Raw genomic sequence first — 23,369 nt, 5'->3', positions numbered from 1 at the left:
ATAGAAACAACTCGTGCTTGTGAGGCCATCAACTAAGGTACAGGGAGAATCGGCTGGGCTTTCTGTGATGGTGAGACATCCTACCAAAAAGAGGTAGTGTGGCCTCTGTTCCAGCTAACAGCTGTTCCCTCCTCCGATGCTTCCTATGTTGTCAGATCTCTCAAATTGTCAGGAAAACTGAGAAACCCTGGTTTGCTAGGATTGAGTCAAAATTTGAAAACAGAATCTTGGTCAAGTTAAACATGTCTCTGGTCTCTGGGGTTGCTTGTCTTCACCTCCATCTTTATCGATGCATTTTTTGCCCTCCTTCCTTACGAACTACTGAACCACTCTGCACATCCTTGAGTGTCAATTAATGTAGAGTCTTCAGTCTTTGGGTTCTCTTTTTTTTCCCTAATAGTTAGACTGAATTCAATTCCCAAGGCTATGCTGAATGCCTCTCTCGCCCAGTGTCCCTTACCAGGTGAATGATCCCCTGCAGTATCAGGAGGTACATATAACTCCTGGAGAGTGACATCTGTGCATCTCTAACAATGCTCTTCTCTTGTGCCCTCACTCACTGTTGTACCTCTCTATTCTCTTTTCTTCTCTTAGCATTGTGGGGTCAGCGACACCATTTCTTACTCATTGAAACATCAATGGCAGGGTCACCACTGTGCTTTGACTACAGTAGGTTTTAAGCAAGATGGTGTGGATGTAAACAATGTCTCCCTTTATAGAATAAACACAGTTTCGTGCAGCTCTAGGAACTTGAGTAGGGTCCATGGTACAAAAGACAGAGCTCTGTCTTAACAGTCATAAGTGGTGTCATTGGGCATGTGAGGGAGCCCAGGAAGCAGACTCAGTGTTAGATGTGGATGAGAAAATGAAATCATGAGGAATGTTCTTCATGTGGCTAAATCACCATGGCAGGGTAAGGAGGATCTGAACAGCCCCAATCCACAATGTTGGGCTGACACTGTCAGCAGGTGGTGCAAACACTTGACTTTTTTTTTCCACCTCCTCAGCCACAGGCCAGAAACAAATGGAAGAGTGTTTGGGGGAAAAGAAACTAAAACAAGCAGCCTTCTTTCTACATTGATATCGGAAGGGAAATAGAACATTAAAAAAACAAACCTATGCCTTGCTTGCTTTGGTTCTGAAGGCATGTGATGGTGTCATGTCATGAGAATCTGTGTGACAGAGCCATAGGAGAACTAGGTATGATGACATCAGTTGGGCTGGCAGAGCTGGACCAGAATTCCAGCTCTACCCTGTCATGAGACCATGACAGCCACAGAACTTATCCTTATAGGCCTGTTTCTCTATCAGTAAAATGAAACTAATAGTATTTATCTCTCAAGTTATTGTGAATATTAGAATTAGACACAGAACACAAAGTTCCTGGTTTAAAGTAAACCTATAAACCTCAGCCACGGTTATTGCAAGGTTCTGCTCTTTGTATTCATCAGAAATTACCAAATTGCCAGCACCAGTGGCTCATGCCTGTAATCCTAGTTATTCAGGCAGCTGAGATCTGAGGATCAAAGTTCAAAGCCAGCCCAGGCAGGTAAGCCCTTGAGACTTTTCTCTCCAATTAGACACCAGAAAACCGGAAGTGGCGCTGTGGCTCAAGTGGTAGAGCACTTGCCTTGAGCTGAAGAGCTCAGGGACAGCACTCACGTCCAGAGTTCAAGCCTCATAACCAACAACAACAAAAATTTACCAAATCATAAAGGCGTAAGTTTTATACATTTTATTTATATTTAATTTTGTTTAGGTAGTGCTGGGGTTTGAACTCAGGGTTTTTCAGTTGCTCTTCTTGCTTGCTGGGGTGTGTCTCTACCAATAGAGCCCCTCCTCTAGCTTGGCTTTTTGCTGGTTATTTTGGAGCTGGGGTTTCTCAGCCTTTTTCTACACAGACTGGCTTTACATCTCGATCCTCTGGGTCTCAGCCTCCTGAATAAGCTAGAATTATAAGTGAAGACTACTGGTACCCAACCTAAATTTTCATACTTTTAACAGAATGCTTAAATGCAATAAGGAATTCTGCTTGGAAGGGGTTTTCTTGTAAGTCCATCGTGGGACACAGAAATTAGAACAGTTCTAACCATAACTTTTGTGACTATTCTGTGCAGTCATTTCTGTGTACCATGATTCTTTGCCTCTGAATCTCTGCAGTGCAAAGCAACATTGGAAATGATCCACGTTGTGCAATCCTTTGCCTCTGCTATTTAGATATGCCTGGATTCCCGGCTGGTGTGGCTGATCCCTGACAGGAGCAGCCAGTACTGTGGGGAGCCAGCCATTAGTGCTTTGCCCAGTGGTCTCCACAGGCACTAGGCAACTCAGGTGGTGCTTCAGAAATATGATAGATAACTGATGAGCCTTTTCAAAGTGCCACTCTGCCATCATGATGACAGTTTTCATTTACAACCTTGCTATTATTAGGAGCAAGGTTGTCCGAATTTGAAAGTATGTTCAGCAGTCACTGATTTCCTTGCCCTGGCATAGTGGAAAGTATAATTAAACTGCTTCCTGCTTTTCTCCTTTCCTGACCAGCTACTTGACTTATTTATGTTACATTTCCTTGGGTTTCATGCATTAAGAGGAATATTTAGATTTCCAAAAACTGCTTATTAGAAAGGATTTAGTTCCCTTCAATGTCATTAAAAAGCATTAGCCTAACATTTACTAAGAACTTCTTTGTCTTAAGTGAACTATCTGACCCCTTCCATTTAAAGAAAACTCCAGAAAATGCAGCATCAGCACCATTACTGCCTGCCCACCAGGACTGGGAGGTGGATTTTCAGAAAGTTACATAGGTTTGTCTGTTGAAAAATCCAAGATTCTGACTTCTTTTTTTCTCCCTCAGAGAGGAAAAAGCCACATGTTGCCTACTCTAGATTTATTAATTCCCTATAAATTCTCTCTGGCCAGCTTGGGTGTAGCAGTGAGCTCATTTATTTACTTGCATAGCAACAATATAATAAAAACGGAGTCTGGCCTAAAAAATACACCCTCCGGAGCTATGTCCGGGGTTAACCCTTCCCTAATGCTCCTTTTTCACCTCTATTTTTGGAAGGAGATTTACTTTCCTTCCCAGATACTTGGATGGCTGGTTTGTCTGCGAGAACTAAGCCTTTTGCTGTCCACACCTAAATCACATCTAGCCTCTTTCTCCAAATGAGGAAAAAAGTCATATATGAGAGCTCAGAAGTGGAACAGGGCTCTGGAGTGACTCATTTGACACAATGCTGTGTGGCAAACCAGTCGGTGGAAACAGAGCTCTGACTGTTGAGCCCCTTGCCCGTCCTCCTGCTGCGTTCAGGAAGCTCTTTGTGTAGTGAGTGCTAAAGCAATATTTAGTTATGGAGTGACCAAGTGCCAAAGAGCAGCTAGAGGCATTTAACATGAAAGAACTTGATGGGAAATGACGTCTCGGTTTTTCAAGTGGTTGAGGTCTTTTTTGGGACAAAGCTGAATACAGCCTGTGACAACTTTTTTTTTTTTTTAATATCCTAATGGACCAAAACATTCTTTTGAATGAACACTCTAAAGACACAGCATTTAGGCTCTTTGTATCTAAATAAGTTCAGCATGACATAGAGCCCTACTCATAGACTTTGAAATGAAGTTTAGAAAGATGCTCAATGATTACTCTAAAGGGGCTGGGGACTCTGTGAAGGAAGGGAGGGATGAGAATTTGGAGAACCAAATGCCTATTTATATTGTTTTCTCCTAAAGCTGTGACTTCTCACATCTTAATGGGAAGGATGGAGCAGCTGATGGGAAAAGGGCTCAGGTACCAGAACCCAGAGCCAGCTTTCAAGGGGGCTGTTATACTGAGAGACAGCTGCTCCATGAAGGGCCATTGTCAAGCCTACGACAGGAGAAAATGGCAGACAACAGTGAGTTCCAGGACAAGGTATTTTCTTAGCTACTGATGGCAAGGCATCAGGGGAGCTCTTGTTAATGAGGAAGTTTTCTTGGGTACAGAGCCTAGGTCTGGTCAAATGCTGCCTCCTTCTTGACTTCACATCCCAAACCCTGCCTACCCTTGCCATCTTTTAACATGGCTCTAGCTTCTAAAAGACACTCCAGTTCTGAGTGTCAAGTTGGGATGGACCCTAAGGGAAAGGTACAAAGGATCTGACAAACCTTAATTGTCATGAAATGACACCTTAAGTTGGAATATTTGTTTTGTGTGTGTGATGGGCTGGTGCTGGGACTTCAACTCAGGGCCTGGACGCTGTCCCTTTAGCTTTTTCTTCCAAGGCAGGCACTTTACCACGTGAGCCACACCTCCACTTCTGGCTGTTTTTTTTTTTTTTTTGTGGTTAATTGGAGATAAGAGTTTCATGGACTTCCCTGCCCAGGGTGGTTTTGAACCCCAGTCCTTAAGATCTTAGCCTCCTGAGTAGATAAGATTACAGGCATGAGCCACCAACACGTGGCTAGTTTTTAAAAATTTTATTTTCTTAATTAACTTATTTATGACTTGAGTTGTGATCATTCTGTGAAACATCAGATAAGGATGTCTGGATCATAAAATTTTAGCAAGGACCATTAGAGAGAACCCAACCCTAACTTTCACACCACAGTGGTCAGAACTAAAGCTCCAGGGAGATAACTTAGAGAATAGAATGAGAACTTGGGGTAGGGGTAGGGGTGGTTGTTCAGCTACTCACTCCCCTTCCTTAATATCCTGTGGCTTGAACTAGAAGCATGTACTAGAGATTTAGTAGAAATTCACCAAGAAAGGCTCCCAAAGAAATTAACTTCCGTATGTGAGAAACACAACTTGAAAATTGGATTTCCTATGCCTTTGTGGGTTCCCTTTCAAATCAACCCATTCTAGGGGATTTCATGACATCTAATGAAGTTAACCATTTGGAGAAATTTGAAATCCCCCTTTGAGAAGATGGTATTTTTCCATGGCGGAGAGAACAAATCTTGACAATGTTCTCAGTGGTGCCCCTTACCTTCCCTCAAAATGACCTTTGGATCCCTGAAAATGACCACAGCTGAAGAGAGGCAGGACTTGCTCACGTTTCGTAACTCAAGTTTCCTGGACATTTCTGCTCCTCCTTGGACCTGAAGTGGGAGCCTTCAGCCACAACTGTAATTCTTTTTGGCCATCAGGAAGCTTTTAGCACCCAGAATTCTGGCGAGCTGGAATTGCTAATGAAATGTCTAAGTATGTCCTCTTATTTTAGGGCTTGGCAACATCAACTATGAGCTAGGCTGTAGAAATCATTAACGTTGGAGTCAGACAGACGTGGGCTCAGATATCAATCCAGTCTCTTGCTAGAGGCAGAAAATTATGTCCATAGGTTGACTGGCTTTTCAGACTTCAGGCCCACCTGTGCAAAAGGAAGGCTGTGACACATCCCTCCCTCCAAGCCTCTGAGAAGCCCAGTTGCTATTGCATGTACAATGTCTCAATATGGAACCAAGGCCCAGAGGTATTTTAAGGTCATTCCTGTACTCTTACTTTGAAACCACCTTGAAGAATATGGTGGAAAGAGTGGAAACTTCATGCCCACCACTAACAGTCAATGAATCTGAAAACAAAAACTAGGCCAATACATGAGAAAATCAAATCTCATAAAAATTATTCAATAAATAAATCAGCTACAGAATTGCTTGTAGTTCCTTTGTTTCCAAAAGGGACATTCTGCTGGGTCTTGTAAAGAGTGGACCCCTTGAATCTCGGTCTTTGTAGCTGTTTTGGGAGGCATGTCTCACCTCGGGGGAAGAGTTGCTGTGTCCTACCTGGACTCCTTCCAAAGCATCGCACAGGTACAACGCTTCTAAGATGTCATCGTAACAATCATGTTTAGGGTTCAATGACTTAGAACCAAGCGCATTTGCTTTCTGACATTCTTAAGGTCAGGAACCCTGACAAGTCTGTTTAAAAGATAATGTTGACTAATATCATTTCATTTTTCTTCTGAAATAAAATCAGCACATTTTTACTTCTCTTGTTCTCACAGAGCATTATCTATTTAGTCAAACACAACACTGTGCCAGTAGCTTACCTACCCACTCCGATAGCATAGTCACGTAGCATGAAATCATTGCAAAAGGGAGATTAGCTTCTGTTGGCCTTGCTAAGGGTTTATAAGAAGTTACTAATGCACTCTTAGAAATGCGCATTATCTATGAGCTTTATGACAAAGGGCAGCTGAGTTTGAAGCTTTGGCATTGACCAAACAAAAAGGACCTTTGTTCATTTTATAAGGAGGTGTTAGGGTTTGCTCATTCTCGGGGCGTGGGGGACTTGTCTGGGAAGAAGTCTTTCTTTGTCAGAGTGAGCTCATAATGTCCTGCCCTTCTGGGCTCAAGGACCTCCAGTTTTGTGTAAGATCTAAAATGCACCTGGATTCTTCAACAGAGAAATTGTAGATGAAATTTCAATTCTCAGCATGGCCCTGTCAGGTGTATACTGAGAAAAATTTATTTAAATGAGACTTTACATAGAAATATAGTATTCTGGAATATAGGTACTTTACTGAGTTTATTCATGGAGAAAATGAAGATGCCTCCTGTCTCGGAAGTAGCTCTTAAGCTGTGTAAGAGAGAGACACACACAGTGAGACAGAGAGACACTCAGAGACAGATAGAGGAGAGAGGGAAAGGGGAAGGTAAGATAGAGAGAGGAGGGAGAGAGAAGAGAAAGAGGAGAGAAGATATAGGGAATAAAAGAAAGTAAGATGAAGTTAGACTTTATTCTCTCTGGGAGCATTCATTTCCTCTCGATCTATTTTTTACTTGTTGCTTAATATATGTAGTAGTTTGTTAGTGGTATCTGAGGTGATAGTTAGGCAATGAGATTTCACCATGCCTCAGATTCCAACAAAGGAGGTCTTTGGTTTCTTAGCTAACAATTATGTGTGTGTGTGTGTGTGTGTGTGTGTGTGTGTGTGTGTGTGTGTGTGTGTGTGTGTGTGTGTAATTTGTAAAGACTCAAGGTCCAAGAAGGTGCAGATATTGTAACAAATGTATTTCTGGTTCTTATATTACCTCTTAGGAATGAGTCTGGAGGACTGAGCTCAAATCTTTGAATCATTTCTTGTCAACATTCGGCTATGTACTATTTTGGAAGGTAGGAAATGCTCCTTAAAGATGACATTATGAAACCTTGATAAGTCTTAAAAGTAGTTTAGTTGAACCAGGTGCAAGTCACTCACGCCTGTAATCCTAGCTACTCATCAAGCTGAGATTTGAGGATCAGGTTCAAGGCCAGCCTGGGGAAGGAAAGTCCGTGAGACTCTTATCTCTAATAAACCACCAGAAAACCGGAAGTGGCGCTGTGGCTCAAGTGGTAGAGCACTTGCCCTGAGGTGACAAGCTGAAAGAAAGCACCCAGGACCAGAGTTCAAGCCCCATGACTGACCAAAAAAAAAAAAAAAAGTAGTTGAGCTTTTCAAAACCTTCGAAAGCAGTACTTGCCACAATCTAGACTATGACACATCATGACAGAAGACCATTGTGGTATTTTAATGGACCATGAGCTCCCGGAGGTCAGTGAAATTTACAACATATATTATGGGGCTAGCTAGAAGGAAGAGACTGTTGATTTCAGGGACAAAGCTTTACAGATGAGATGAAAACTGCAATGGGTTTTAAAGGATGAATAGGAGTTCAGAGGTAGAAGAGATGTGTGTATGGTATTCTAGGTAAATCATAGGACATGAAAAGGAAGCTCTCAGATTCAGTAGAAGTCTAGTCTCCTTCCTTATTCCTCCTTCCCTCCCTCTTACCCTCCCTCCTCTTCTTTCCTTCCTTCCTTCCTTCCATCTTCTTGCTTTAGTTTGTTTTTAGATAAGGTCTCACACCTTTGCCAAGGCCAGCCTTAGACTATGATCTCTTATCATTGCCTCCCAAGTAGCTTTCAGGTGTAAGTCATTACATTTGGCCTATATTTTGCATATACTCTCATTAACTGATACTCCTGTCTCTGCCTTTTAAGTAGCTGAGATTACAGTTATGGTCTACTATGTCTAACCATTTTCTCTTTAGATAACTATAAATGAGTTAACTAATCTTTCTGTCATTATTGTGCAAAACATATAAAAGTTAGGCCCCCACACAAGCCCAATTTACATCAGTCATACTTTGCTTAAGGGGTCTATTTATTATGTACAAGTAGTTATTATTGGAGAAAGTGGGTGGTGACATTCTCAAAGACTTGTCTGATGAGAAACTACTGGGTGTAACCTGTCATAATGTATGGTAATGAGCTGGACCATGGATGGAAAGAGTGTGGTGGTAGATGGCTAGAAGAGGAGAATCACTTTTTAGTGGTTAATTTAAAGGCTAGCTTAACTTTCATGCTTTGTTTCTTGATTCACCCTTGTTTATTCATTCACAGAGGCAATATCTATGTGTTGATATTTTGCTACCTGACTGTCCTGTAATAGTAAACACCTTAATGAAGTTAACAATTATCCCTCAATTGATCTTTATTTTATGTTTTGTGTGTGTCAGTACTAGGGCTTGAAGTCAGAGCCTGAGTGCTTTTTCAGTCAAGGATGGTACTTTACCACTTGAGCCAAAGCTCTACTTCCAGCTTTTGGTGGTTAGTTGGAGATAAGAGTCTCATGGACTTTCCTGCCTGGGCTAGCTTTCAAACTGTGATCCTCAGATCTCAGCCTCCTTAGTAGCTAGGATGGTGCCCAGCTCCAACTGTTCTTTAGTAGGAGGCAAAACAAATCTCATCCCTGCAATTCAGATTAAAGCAACAGATCCAGAGAATTATCAGAGAAACTCATGATTCCCAGTGCAGATGAGGCAGCAATGAGAAAATTCGCATGGCCATTTTGCTGAGTTTTGAAGCTGAAAAATTAATTATTTCAGATCTCCATAGGCCTTTGGCTTTGGGGCATTTGAGAGGCTACAATCCAAACCAAACTCTTAAATTAAGTTGAAGTTTTGCCTTTCAAACATTGAAAATGTTTCTTTTTTCTAATTTAGCTTTTCAAATGGCTCGATATTGGAAACTCATTTAATTTAGAATAGCCGGAGAAATCTTGGCAGTCACCATGCATATTTAGAAGTCTTTGCAAAGTGAGAAAAATCAAACTTACAAATTGTTTTCAAATGTCACAGAATAGGCATGAGCACTAAGAATATTTAATGAGTGTGACATGACTCTGTTTCCTAGTTATTTGTCTAAATGTTTATTAACTCCTATTTTTCAGGGTTTTTTTTGTGTATGTTTAATATCTTGGAGCCAGGGGTTCTTTTGATTGTACTCTCAAACATTCTTATAGGCCCTGGGCATTCTGCCTCTAAAACCTAATGGATAAACCAGCCCTGTGGACAAAATTCAGCATGAAAAAAAGACCAGTGAAGTGAACTAAAGGTGTCAGTGTATAAGGTTTTCAGATAACTCTAAGAATTCTTTTCTAGCCTGTGCAGAATTCTTACTGAATCAGAGAGCCAAGTGCTCCAAGGGCATCATGGATACTAGCAATCAAAAATGTGTTATTTTTCCATAGTAAGGAACACACACAGGTAACATGGTTGCGAACAAACTCTGAGAAAGGAAAGAAAATATAAAAGGAAAGGCCGTTAAAATTTTAAAAAATATTTTGGCAGTGTTATCAGGGTTTGATCTTAAGGCCTGTGCTTACAGAGCAGGCTCTCTACTGTTGAGTAACATCTCCAGCCTTTTTTGTGCTAGTTATTTTTGACAGAGGGTCTGAGTTCCTGACCAGAAGTATACCTGGACAATGATCTGTCTACTTAGGCTTCCCACAGTAGCTAGAATGATAGGTGAGAAACAGTACCCCGCTATTGACGAAGATGGCGTCTCCCCAACATTTTTCCTCAAGCTGGCCTGGAATCATGACCCTCCCAATCTCAGCCTCCCACACAGTTATGAGGACAAGCATTGGCCACTAACTCGTGATAGGAAGGTCATTTTTTTAAGCTCTCACTATATTAGACACTATGGCGGGGGCTTTATATTGTGCCACTTAATTCTCTCCATAGCCCTGTGAGGTGATTATTCACATTTTTTTTTATTATTTGCACCATCGCAGATGAAAGAGTCAAAGCTGAGAGGACATAGTAACTTGCCAAAGGATGCACAGCTTGAAACACCATGACCCAGAGTCAGAGTCCACACACTTACACAGTCTCCTTGCTATGGGGAGGGTTATCTGAGCATATTCTCATGCTCAGTGCTGAGTTAGTGGGTGAGGAATGTCAGTTACGGTGCATGGGTTGCAGGAGGTTGGGTAAAGGCTGAAATTCCCCTGACAGCAAGGTTGAAATGACAGAAGGCATAGTTCATTATATTGTTTCTTAAATGATCTACTAGTTAAAAAAAATCCATAGTTAATAAAACTTCTGAAGCTCATAGTCTGTAGCAACATGGAGGGAATTTTGAATTATGGAAAGCCCGAATCATAACCAGGTTGGAACATGTCCAAGTCCATCATCCTCTGCAGGGTTTCTCAAAGTGTGGTCCTGGGCTACCTCCCTTGAGACTCAGCAGGGACTCAATGAGATCAGATTCCTGGACTCCTCTTCGGACCTACGTGATGACAACTGGAGCCAAAGGTGTGGGAATCTGCATTTCCACTCACTGTGCTTATGCCTCTCATTATAAATGCCACAGCCTCCTCACTTGCTTGTTGAAAGACTTTTACAGACCACAGCTTCAATGACTAGGAACATTTCGTACTGGACTTACCAACATTTTACAGATGAGAAATTAAAAGGAAATGAGTAAAGTCAGCAAAGAGAAAAATTAAAAGAGAAAACATTAGTTGAGCTGCTAAAATAGGAACTCCAGAACTCGCTGAAACACACACACACACACACACACACACACACACACACACACACACACACACACACACACACACACACACACACACACACACACACACAAACTAGAACTGATCCCTTCTGTATGGAAATTATCTTCTGGGGTTGTGGCTTAAGCTTAGTATGACCACGCCCCCCCCCTTCCCCACCAACGTTCACATCAAGAAGACATTATGGACAGATGCTGTTGGCAAAAGGTTAGAACCCTTTCTTAGCAGCCACATCATCTCCACTAGGAAGGAGGGATGGAAGAAGACAGGCTGGAAGGAGAGAATGAGGGAAAAGAAGAGACAAGGAAAGGGCAGAGGGAAGGCATGAAGGAAAGAGGGAAATGAGAGAGGGAAGTAAAAGAAAGGAGTGAGAACAACAGCAAGGGATTGTTAAAAAGAAAGTATAAATGAGAAAAGGAGGAAGACTGAAGGAGAAGAAAAGAAAGAAAAGAAGAAAAGGAGGAGAAGGAAGAGATGAAGGAGGAGAAAGAAAAGGAAGAGGCAGAGGTTGAGTGAGGTGGAAAGGAAGTCAGAAGCGAATTCACTCCTTTGGAGGTGTGAGATGGTCCAGGGAACGGTAGATGGATGCATGTAGTCTTTAGATCCAAAGACACTAAGATACGCTTAAGGGAGTGTCAAAGTGTCATGGAGAACACTTGAAGATTGGCGGGGGGGTGGGGGGGCAGACATGTCCTTCCCACCCCTTCCATCTTGGCCATGAAACTGCTCTGATTCCCACTGCATGGGGTCCTATACCACCATTGCTTTCACTTCCACTGTGTATTTTGAGGAAGGGCTGTCAGGGTTTTGTTTTGTTTTTTCTTCCAGGAATGGCTTGCTCCCAAAGGACTCTGCCTTTTTCCTAAACACAAAGTGCTCTTTCCTAAAGACAAAATGCTGCACAGAGTGTGAGTGTCCAAGCGTCACCCCAGCACCGCACCCTTGACATTAATGGAAGGGAAGGAAAGGCAGAAAGACCCTCTGCTGTCTCTGTAAGGATGAGAGCCATGGAGAGAGGCCACAGTGCCCGGGCCGTATGTGCAATAGGAAAGAGTCTGAACTCTAAGACTTCCCAGACTTGGAACTGAAGACGTTGAGTCTAAAAAGAAAAACATGTCACCTTCCTGCCAAAATAAACTATGATGAAAGTTGGATCCATCACCTTTCAGCCAGGCATTTCCTGTTCTGGCCTCCCCTGTCTGCCTGGGACCAGTTCAGATGAGGGAGAGCTATTTTTAAGGTGCAAGCCACCAAGACTAAGAATTTATTTATAGCTGCACCTTTCAACTGTTCTTCCTCCCTTGCCCCCCACCCCCTTTGCTGGAGATAAAGGCCAAGTTTGGCCTTTTCTTTGAATCTCAAACCACTGGTGTAAGAAAGACTTTGAAAGCTCAATCTATTACCTCTAGCCAGGGATTGCTGGCCTGAGGAACCCAAGTCTAACAAATGGTTTCCCTCTTCTGGAAGAAATTCTCTTAGGGGGTGTACACTCTGATTGTGTGCCCTTGGTAAGTGTTTTGCTAACACACTTTTGGGGCATAAAAGATGATCAGGAAATGCATTTATGGTTTTGTTTTATTTTAAGGAATCCAACGTAAATCTCTATCCCCCTCTCACATCGCCAACCAAACATCCTGGTACAGTGTAAGTGTTAGAATTAGATAAGTATATGTATATTAGATAAGTCTAATATACATAGGTTTGCGGTTAAAACTGTGTGGACTACATTAGGTATTTAGTTGTAGTGATGGGATCTTCACTAATACACCACCTCTTTCTTGTATTCTTCTAAAACTTGATGTCTTCCAAAACATTTAAGTTCCACTATTTTCACTCCCACCTCAGGCTTATCTCAGAAATGATTTCAAAGTCACAGGGATGACTTCTTCCCAATCTACTAGTAGCTATTGTTTTAAAGGAGTCAAACTTCAAGCACACAACTCTTGGTGGAGACAACCTTCCTAGTCTGTGTTCTCTCTTTACTTCTGCTGGATTCTTTGTCCAGCAAGGCCAACAAAGTCATGATTCCTCTTTTGGAAAGGAGATCCTTGCTGAAACATTGGGTTTAGGTGCAGTTTGGTGTCTTGCACTATTCAAGGAAGAACTAGAAAAGATTGGAAACTATTTGAGCACAGAATGGAGGTCTATCAGCAGAGCTATGAGAAAGATGAAGATCAATAATTTATGAACCAGTACCATCCAGACTGACATGGGAATTTATAATGACTGTAGGTCAATAGTACTTCGCACATGGTAGTTCAAGAAAAGTTTGTTTCAGCATATGGTAGTGCACACCTGCAAATGCAGTGCTTGAGAGGCTAGGGCCAGGAGGATTGTAAATTTGAGGCCAGTCTGGGCTATCCTGTCTCAAGAAATGTTTTTTATTTTGATTGATGAGTTAGGGCATTTGGTATATTTGTTCTTTGGAAGTTTCTAGTTATTATTTTGAAAATATTTCTTTTTCTTTTCCTTTTCTGTGGTACAGGGCCTTGTGCTTGCTAGATGGGTGCTCTACCTCTTCAGTCTTGCCCCAGTCCTTTTTGTTATTTTTCAAATAGAATCTATATGTATACCAAGCGGCTCTGGATTGAAGTTTGCCAATTTTGCTTCCCAGAGTTGTCCTGCTGCATCTAACTACTAAGATGGAGGTCTTAAATGTATGCCCAGGCTGGCCTTGAATAGTAATCTCCAATCACCATCCACATCCCCAGGAGATAGGATTGCAGGTTTGAGTCACTGGAGCCTGGTGGGAATATTTCTATTGGTCTAAACGGGGAAACTCCAAGAAGGCAGAAACAAAATTGTAGTTAGTCACTTACCTTTTTACTTAAGTGAGGACCATTGGTGCCTCCAATGCTTCTTTGTACTGATGGTGGCACTTGATAAACATCTTGTTCTTGGGAACCATGGCCAGTGGGTACTTGGTAAATTCCCTGATTGGGGTAGGAAGGTGGCACTTGGTAAATGGTGTCACGAGATGCTGCCTGTGAGTTTGGCACTTGATAGAGCCTCTGTTGGCCCAAAGTCTGGTGCCCTGGTCCAGAAGTAGGCTGGTCAAGACTGGATGGGTTTTCTTGCACAGGACCAATCAGAAGCTTCACTCGGTTTCCTGGGACAATGCCTTGACGACCGTGTAGAGAGCACAGCCACCATCCTTCTAGTCCCCCAGTATTCTGCTCTATGACAGTCAGGATATCTCCCTTACGGAAGGCCAGCTCTTCAGCACACTCTGGGACATTGTCATATAATGCCCTTGCCATAAGATTCTGGGAAAGAAAGAATAGAAGGGCATCATGTTAGAATATTAGCTTTCATGCTCAATAGCCTAGGCTCTTAGGAAACGCACACTTCCTGGAAAAAGTGAAGAAGAAATCTGAACAATAGCCTGTGAGAAGAAAAACAGATGGTGCAGACAAAAGACAGATTCATCCATACCACATCTGCCACCAATGACATCAGACTGCCTCCTCAGAAAAGCTGGAGACACCAGAAGAGATCTCTCCCTTTGCAGCACTGTGCCAAGGAATTATGAGGCGCACTGCTAACGAGCTAGGGAATGGCTCACTCCACAAAGCGGTTGTCTTTCTTTTTTAGAAGAAAGTGAGCTGAAGGGAATAACTCATTCCAACCTAATCGGAGGAGGCTGAGATCTGGGGCTCATGGTTCAAAGCCAGCCTAGGTAGGAAAGTCTGTGAAACTCTTATCTCCAATTAACCACCAGAAAACTGGCCATGGTGCTGTGGCTCAAAGTGGTAGAGCGCTAACCTTGAGCAAAAGGGTCTAGGCCCCGGGTTCAAGCCCCACAACCGACAAAAAAAAAGTACACTTAAATATGCCTTGGCAGAACTTTAAAATACCTTTTATGATTCAGAGGTTTCTTTTGGGGCAGGAGGGGGACAGGGAATCTACAACCAAGGCATATAAACGTGTCATGAAAATCAAGCAGAGACTCAATGTGGTAGTGGGCTGTGTCTCCAGACTTGACAGTGGGAACTACCAGGAATGTGTCCACTTGTAGGTGGATGCTAGCTCTTTCCTGCCCGGTCTTTTGCTCATTCCTCTCTTGTGGGCCTTCCTCATCCTGCCACGTTATCACCTACTTCTTGAATCTCACCATTCACATCTGCAAGGCCGTGCTTTCCCCTGTCTTGGGCCCCAAACACTCTCTCGCTTTGTATGAAAGTCTGTCTGGCACATTCAGTACTAAGCAGACAGCCAAAGTAGGCATTCAGTGGAGAGCGGGCAGCCAGTCCATGCTGACATTCCTGGAAGCCTTTCAAAGGCTCTGAAGATTTCGTTTCTTGGCGTTGGAGATGTTTCCCAGCTCACTGGCAGCCATTCCTGCATGCCTGCCCGACAGGGGCCCCCCCCCACCTCTCCTCCCCCCCAACTTTCCCAGTGCACAGAGAAGTCAGGAACGGCTGAATTCATGGCAGACACTCAGAAATTGAAAGTGACCTCTCCAGTGCCGAGTTTTTATGTCTGGATGCGCTGCTGTCGTGGCAGTGTGGGTCATTTATAGAGGCCAAAAGCATGGTTGTCTCATTATTTCACAACATAACATATTCGTGGGATTGGAGGCTGGTTTAGTTTGGCCTTTGCCCCCTGTTTTGTTCTCTAGAAACATGGACAGGATATACATATATATATATATATATATATATATATATTTCTATATAATTTTTTTCAGCCTTCTTCTCCTTCACACAGGCATGCATTCATTCATCTCCTTCCTCAGGGCTCTGCTGGTAACCATAGGGCTTGCACTATATACTGTTCTCTGCTAGGCAGTTGGCTGGCTATGTGTGTAGCTTGTGTGGGAGATCTGCCTCTAGTCTGGAGTTGAGAATAAGGTCCAATTCCACTACTGTTAAGCAAGGTCCATTTATGCATGTATGTATGCATGACCAGCTTTTCTTATTTTGCTCAGACTGGTTACAAACTCCCATAGACTCGAAGAACCCTCTCATCTCAGCTTCCTGAGTGCTGGGGCTAGAGGTATATGCCACTTTGCCTAGCGAACCATGTTCCTTTCCAAAGGAAAGGAGACAAAGCCACAGATAATGGTGTCAGGAGCTTTGTGATGATTAAGGATAGACTGAAATCCATGCGTTATGAGCTCATAACTTACAGCTCAGTGAGCTGTAAGGGAAATTAAAAGGGAACTAAGGAGTTTGTGTTTCAGGTAAAAGTTTTACTTAGCAGTTGTAGTTACAGACTCATTGGGTTCTCTCTAACAATGAAGTGTACAAAAAGATAAAATTGGGTAACATTCTATTCTAGTTTGTGGAAACATTAGAGAATATTGTGTGGCTTTAAATTTTCCTCCTTTTTTTTCTTCTTCCTTTTTTGGAAGAGTATGTAATTGGACGTTCTTTCATTTAGAAAAGTCATAGATATTATAGAGAACAAGTTCTGGTCCTTTCTACCAAATTGATTTCAGGGAAAACCAACTCTACCAGAGATGGACTGCAATTGCAGAGCAGGAAAGGAGCTCACTATTTCTCTTCTTTTCCCTTTCTTTTGGGCCAAAAGTCAATACCAGGGAGTGGCTGGTAAGGAGACCCCTCAGTGGAACCAGAAGCAATAAACTTGGGCCCAGTAAACAATAGACAAGTAAAGGGCTACACACTCAATCAGCATAAATCAGCTGGAGGCATTTGGGAGTTGGGTCACTTCCAACTCCTGGAACACCAAGAGGCTCTGAAGAGAGCACTGAGCATGCTTGATCAAGGGCAGATAGAAATCCCCATGTGGGAGTCAGGTTGGATATTGTTTGTTGCCTGTCCCAGTAACCTTCCCTCCCTGGCAAGCAGCATGCCAATGTTTCCACATAAGCCTCAGAAGCTGCTTGTTTCTGGGCATGCTTCAGAGCCCCGCCCCCATCAGCCCATGGTGGGCATTGTGGGGGGTCTCTGCTTCCTTGTTGCCCATGACATCCCTCCATTCTTCCCTAGTAACTATAGAAATAAGGATTCAAGGAAAACTTCCCATGGTTGTTGGTGGCAAGGAACCCAGCACTAGCCCAACATCCATTCATAGACTGGTAGCTATTCTCAGCCTTGACTGGAAATAACTTTCCAAGTCAAGGCAATAACTTTTCTTCTGGGAAAGTTATAGAGGGCTAATGTCTATACTCAGTCTCTCTCCACTGCAAGAAGACACAGCTTCAAAGACCTGTAGAAATTACTTGGACCTATCTATTTCATAGATCTGTCCACAGTCATAGGTTGTAGGCAGAGGTGGAAACAGAACTAGGGATTTTGGATTCAATTTGTTTCCAGAACACTAAGCTACATGAACTCATCACTTCATGCTCTACCACTTGAACCATGCCCCAAAGCCTTATGCCTTTTAATTTTTTTTTTCTGATACGTTGTTATACTAAATTTGCCTAGAACCCTTCTTCCTCTACCTCTACCTCCTAGGTATCTGGAACCAAAGGCATATACAACCATGCCTAGCCTATATCTACTATTTCTCTAGCTCACAATTACATTTGATAAAAACTTGATACCTCAAAGCAACATGTCTCTGAGTTTATAGTAAGCGCTAGTAACCACCACTCCTATTTTTTTTAATAAACAGCAATCATGAAACTACAAATTGCATCCAAGAGATCTTCCTAGACAAAATAATTTTATTACTTGGTAAATTATGGATAAATCTCATCAGATCCCAGCAGCATATAATGTATTATAAAGCAGGGAAAACTACGAAGAAAGAGGTTGGCTTTTTTTTTTTTTGTCGGTCGTGGGGCTTGAACTCTGGGCCTGGGCGCTGTCCCTCAGCTCTTCAGCTCAAGGCGAGTGCTCTACCACTTGAGCTACAGCGCCACTTCCGGTTTTCTGGTGGTTTATTGGAGATAGGAGTCTCACAGTCTCTCCTGCCTGGGCTGGCTTTGAACCGCGATCCTCAGATCTCAGCCTCCTGAGTAGCTAGGATTACAGGTGTGAGCCACCAGCGCCCGGCGAGGTTGGCTTTTGTGTGTGTATTGTACAGATATTGGAGCCCTATTTCAGTAAGAAGATAAAATCACCTTCAGCCACAGCACAAACATTTCACTAATGTTTAAGTAGTCAAATCAAGAAAAGTTAACCGTTCAGGAAAGAAGTGTGTGTGTGGGGGGGGGGGCGAGAGGGGTTCTACTTCTTTAGAGGAAAGGTGTGATTCCTTGAGGGCACAAAGTTAGGCTCTCAGAAAAGCTGGTTTGTCTATTCAAGATCTGCTCTTTCTCAACACCCTTAGACCCACTGATATTTATCTCCAGGGGAGGGAAAGTCAACACAGAAACAAATCAAGGAGAGAGAGCAGCTGTGTAATTCTATACCCAGCTGGATGTAAGCTTCTAGATACTGGAAGTACAGCTAGAGCTGAGCCCAGCACAGGACACAGAACTTGAAAGCCAAAAGGGACTCTCCCAGATGAGGCAGAGTCTAGCTCTTTCACCTGACAACCGAACAAGAGAAAGCTCTAGATGTTAATGATTTTGTATGTCACCAGGCAAGAAGTTTTTAGGGCTGGGAATAAGAAGGTGGGCGTCCTGCCTCTAGGTCCTGAATTAGGACAGTATTTAGTAAAGTCAAATAAATGTACCTGTCAACAAAGGCTGTGCCTTTAATGGAGATTAGATTTAAGGCTATAAACTCATTCCAGGAATGTTTGTAACAGTCTAACAGCAATCCCTACCTCATGCTTTCTTGAAATTCTTCATTTTAGTTCTTCCATGGTTCCATGGCCCACTTCCTTGTTCTCGTTCTCTCTCTCTCTCTCTCTCTCTCTCTCTCTCTCTCTCTCTCTCTCTCTCTCTCTCTCTCTCTCTCTCTCTCTCTCTCTCTTTCTTCCACTCCCTTTCCCTCCCCCTCTCCCTCTGTGTCTATCTTTCTGGAATCTTGCCCCCATCTTAAGTATACTGTGTTCAAACCACATTTGCTGGGCAAGCCCTCTGCCACTTGAGCCATGTCCCCAGTCCCTCTGTCTTCTTCTCTGCCTTCTCCATTTCAGACCATTTCCCCCACCATCCATGAGGTGATTAAGTTCCAAAGTCCCTTGCACTTCTCTGTAAAGGAAATTTAATGTGCACCATGGCATCTCAACACAGAGAGCACCCAAATCCCTATCATAGCATTAGACTAGACATTTCTTATGCTATTTCCTCGACAGGTTTGATTTTTTCTAGAACACAGCAATCACTTCCCAACTGGCTCTCCTCTCCTCCATTAAGTCTCTTCCTACCTTAAAACTAACCTTTCACACAACCAGAATAGTTTTCCTTTTTTTGGGGGGGGTGCAGTTGTGGGTCCTGAACTCTGGGCCTGGGTGCTGTCCCTCAGCTCTTCAGCTCAATGCTAGCGCTCTACCACGTGAGCCACAGTGCCACTTCTGGCTTTTTTCTTTTTGCTTCTGTGGTGCTGAGGAATCTGAACCCAGGGCCTCATGCATGCAAGGCAAGCGCTCTACCACTGAGCCACCTTCCCAGCCCCCAGAATAGTTTTCTAACCCAAACAGATCTGATTCCCTTCCATTTCCTATCAAACCATTTCTTTACAGCACAGCTTACCCTATCCAGGGCTATGCACTCCTTAACTTCAGGGATGTAGTCTAATTTCATTTGCATTTCCAAAACTTTATTCTAGTGTCTGAAACAAAATGCAGGCTCATTCAATAACTGCTCCACTGAAATGGGTTCTAGCCTCTGATCTCATAGTTCTCTGCAGGGAGGGCAAGATTGTGTTTTAGGAAATTCAACAAGACATGTGTTTAAAACTTTTACATGCATGTGCAGACAGAGATGGACTAAGCAGAAAGATAAATGGTATGTCCAAGTCATTCAAGCCTAACAGCTAAAGAGCATGGGCGACCATAATCAGGGAAATGCCTGCCCCTCCCTGTTTAAACAGGACAATGACGCAGATGGGGAGCCTGACCCCCTGAACCCAGTGTTCACAACTACTGAGCAAACAGGAAGGCTTCAGAGTAACTGACCATCCCTGGGAGATGAGATACAATGGTTTCTTTGAAGGGTTTCTCTCCCTGTGTGTATCTGGTAGGTGACAGAGCACCATTCAAATAATTTCCCAGGACATTTCAGTTCTGCGCTTCCTGCTTCCCAAGCTATGCCTGAGAAGTTGGGAGCAATTACAGTACAAGACAAAGCTTAGGTCACGTGATTAATCCCCCCCACCCCATCAAACTTTCCCCTGCCTTTCCCTTCTCTCCCCCGCCCCCATCTCTGCTATCAAAATGTCAAGAAAGTTTATCATTTCCACTGCCAGGGAAATTATCTGCTTTTCCCAGTGTAGAGAGGTGTGACATGTAATTTCCATGACCATTCATGTTGGTCTTTGGAAAGAAATGAGACACAATGGCTGTTGTGTCACTCACTAAGGCTGATAGCATCATCAATGGCTCAGCTTCCTCTTATTATTTTTGCTTCATTCTATATTTATACAGGGGATCCTGCCAAGGCCTCACGGCTACCACATTCATGATAACACTACTTTGCTGTGCTGAATCCCTTCAAAGGTTAGCCAGGGATGCTGGTAGACTCTCATACATGCACACATACAAGCATAGCAAAGGCCAGACCTTGAGAAACAGACCCACTAAAAGGAAATGGCCATTGTCAAGGAAATCAGTTCTAAAGGAAGCAGCTGAGAGAAGAACATCACCAAGGTCAGCCTCAGGGCACACTGGGGAAAAGAAAGACAGGCTCTTGTGCTTTTGTGTGTACAGATAAAAGTCGGCTTTGCTCTGAGAAGGGTCAAACCCTTTCAATTACATTTCTCCTCCCCTCTTTATCATCTCCTCTGATGAAGTAGGTTATGTAGGCTTTCACCAGAGAAAGAGCTGCAGTCAGAAAATATGTATATGTACAAGTGTCAGGATTTTAATTCTTGCATATGAAGATTGGGAATATAGATAGTTTTGACATGGATTTTTCTTGGTATTACTAAGTAGCAGACATGAAACTTCCAATATAGGAATTTGTATATATGGTATATGATCCTAATGTCTTCTGGGTAATAACTGTTGATTATATTCTAACATGCTTTTTATGATAATCTGAATTAGCCCATAGAAAAGCCAACAGTAGAATCCCATTAAACATCAGTCAGACTTATCACCACTAAAGGTTCATCTAGCACCTGGACTGCAGTTCAGCCAATGGGTTTTATTTTCTGCTAAGTGATCTTCTAAATCCCAATGATGGACAAAAAGCTTACATGAGTTGTTGAATCTTTTTACTCCATTCTCTTTGCCCTGAGTCTTCAAGTTTTCTTAGATTTCCCAGCTCTGTGAACTTTAGCCACAGCATTGTCTTTGGAGCATTTCTTATTGGCAGGTGCTTTAAAATGATTTTCTCCCAAAGGTACTTTCTGCCATTGCACAATACGCCATTTATATTTCCTATGTGTGAGGTTAGGGAGTATTCAGTCTATGGTTACCCATAAGGCTCTGTTTGGGAATCTTAACATCTCTGCTACACTGGTCTGTTCCTTTTGATGTAAGATCATCTGGAACTGAGTGTATAGCAAAATGAGGTTATTTCTTGACAGCCGGTGAAAATTTCTAATGTTCATTGAAAACTTGAATATAGAGCTCTCTGGAAGAAACTTCAGTTGGGGCAGATTTGGTAACAAGATAAGGTCAGCATCCGTGTGAGATTGGAAAAGTGTTTCCTCAAATGCTAGACTCTTATCATTCCTTGTGTTTAAATAATCACCATTTAGTTTTTTGTACTTTCAGGTTGATAGAAGACAAAAGCATATATAGGATGAGATTTGTTTAGTATAAATCCAGCAAAAGCCTAAAGCATATTGTTTATGTCCTGTAAGAAACATTACAAATGGGTGAATAGATTGTGTGCTTGTATGCATTCAACTTCCAAGCTTGCTTCTCTTATTTCTTAACTCATTGTGGAAGATGAATTTGACTGCTGACAATAGTTAAGGAAAATGAACTAAATTCTTATGAGGCTGATGATCATATATATATATATATATATATATATATATATATATATATATATATATATTTAAAAGTTCAAATTTCCATTCATCTGTGGTCCATGAGATTTACATTAGTAATCCCTGAGGGTCTTAAAGGTGGACGAGAAACTTAGCCAGAACTTGACCAGAACTAGTAGAATAGTAGAATTCTAGAGTAAGAAGGAATCAATCTAACCCAATATCTTTGTTTCATATTCCAGAGGATCTTGGATTCGATTGGCAGCAGAGCCAGCGATCATACCTGGTTCCCCTCCTCAGGGAGTTCCCCTTGGACCAGCATGCCCTTCCTGAGAATCTTTTCCATTTTAGAACTTAGTACTTTTGCTATTAAACCTTAGAATGTATAAGCATTTGTCTCAGGTTGCCTGGTTTCAGTACAGTGTATTGGCAAAGGATCAAAAACATGAGGCAGGCACAACTCTTTCCAGGGTTCTTTCCCTAGATAAATCTGACAGGCGCCATATAATGATGAAGTCCTGACACCCACTCACCCAAAAGATAGGTTTTATTAACAATAAAACAGCCATCTGGATCTCAGCCAACATTACAATACAGGCATCCAGTCATATCTATCTGCCTGTCCAGACAAATCCCTAAAACATCCAGGTACTCGGGGAAGAGAAATGAGAGTTAAGTTACAAAGAAAAAGAAGACTTCAGCCCACTCTACTACAGTGTATTGCTAAAAGTGTATTTCTAAAAAAAATAATAAAATAACACTTGTTATAAGTCAAAATGCACAACTGATAACGTCTAATAAAGTGTTTGGGATTTAAAAAAAAGGTCCTTTCATGCTTACATTTCCATCTTGTCATCAGGCTTCAAGGTTTATGCCCAAGGTTAGATGCAAACCCACCAATGGAAATACAACAACTACTGACAACCTTTGTCTTCTGGCCAGAATCTGGTTGATGAACCCTGGGATGCCTTCCTTGCTGGGATGTTTTTAGATGTCACCTGACTGAGGTTTGGTGCCTGATTCCCATTATCTACTTATCCTGTAAGGTCCTGTCAGAACCTCTGTTGCACAGAGCAATGCAGTGAGCATTGACACTAATAAACTTAGAAGCTTCCAAACTTAGAAGCTGCAGCATCTCCTCTAAGTCATGAGACTAAAACAATGTTCTTAAAGGCTGAGCTCTAGATCCATATTTGAGACGGGGTATATATGTAGAGAAAGAAACCCGAGTAAGGCTTTGGAGAACTAGCTGCCTTAAAAATGGCTTGAGGATTTTACACTTGACCCAGAGATCTTATATTTCTTAGTATTTTGTGGTATTTTCTTGAACTAGTTGGAGCTAGACTATAACAGAAAGTCACTTTTTGGTTAAGATCTGTTACATTAAGCTCAACCTCAGTCATGATAAAATTATGGCAAACAGAGAGAGGGTTTTTTTGTTTGTATAATCTAAACCCCATTGGGTTATTATTATTATTATTATTATTATTATTATTATTATTATTATTATTATTATTATTATTATTATTGTGTGTGTGTGCCAGTATTGGGGCTTGAACTCAAGGTATCACATTCTTTCTTA

General features: G+C 42.2%; 1 protein-coding gene across 2 annotated transcripts in view; it reads right to left on the bottom strand.

Annotated features, from left to right (window-relative positions):
- Nedd9 (neural precursor cell expressed, developmentally down-regulated 9) overlaps nt 1-23,369 on the bottom strand; it is a 165,079-nt gene that overhangs the window by 18,542 nt on the left and 123,168 nt on the right. For both annotated transcript variants that reach the window (XM_070024566.1, XM_070024564.1), the window contains one exon: nt 13,637-14,083. In XM_070024566.1, coding sequence (XP_069880667.1) covers nt 13,637-14,083 — 447 coding nt within the window. The remainder of the gene's footprint in view (nt 1-13,636; nt 14,084-23,369) is intronic.

The sequence above is a fragment of the Dipodomys merriami genome, unplaced genomic scaffold (assembly GCF_024711535.1).
Source record: "Dipodomys merriami isolate MVZ:Mamm:240054 unplaced genomic scaffold, mDipMer1.0.p SCAF_16, whole genome shotgun sequence".
In the NCBI taxonomy this organism is placed as follows: Eukaryota; Metazoa; Chordata; class Mammalia; order Rodentia; family Heteromyidae; genus Dipodomys; species Dipodomys merriami.
The sequence above is the reverse complement of the archived record's forward strand: the minus strand, read 5'-3'. Positions and strand labels throughout refer to the sequence as shown.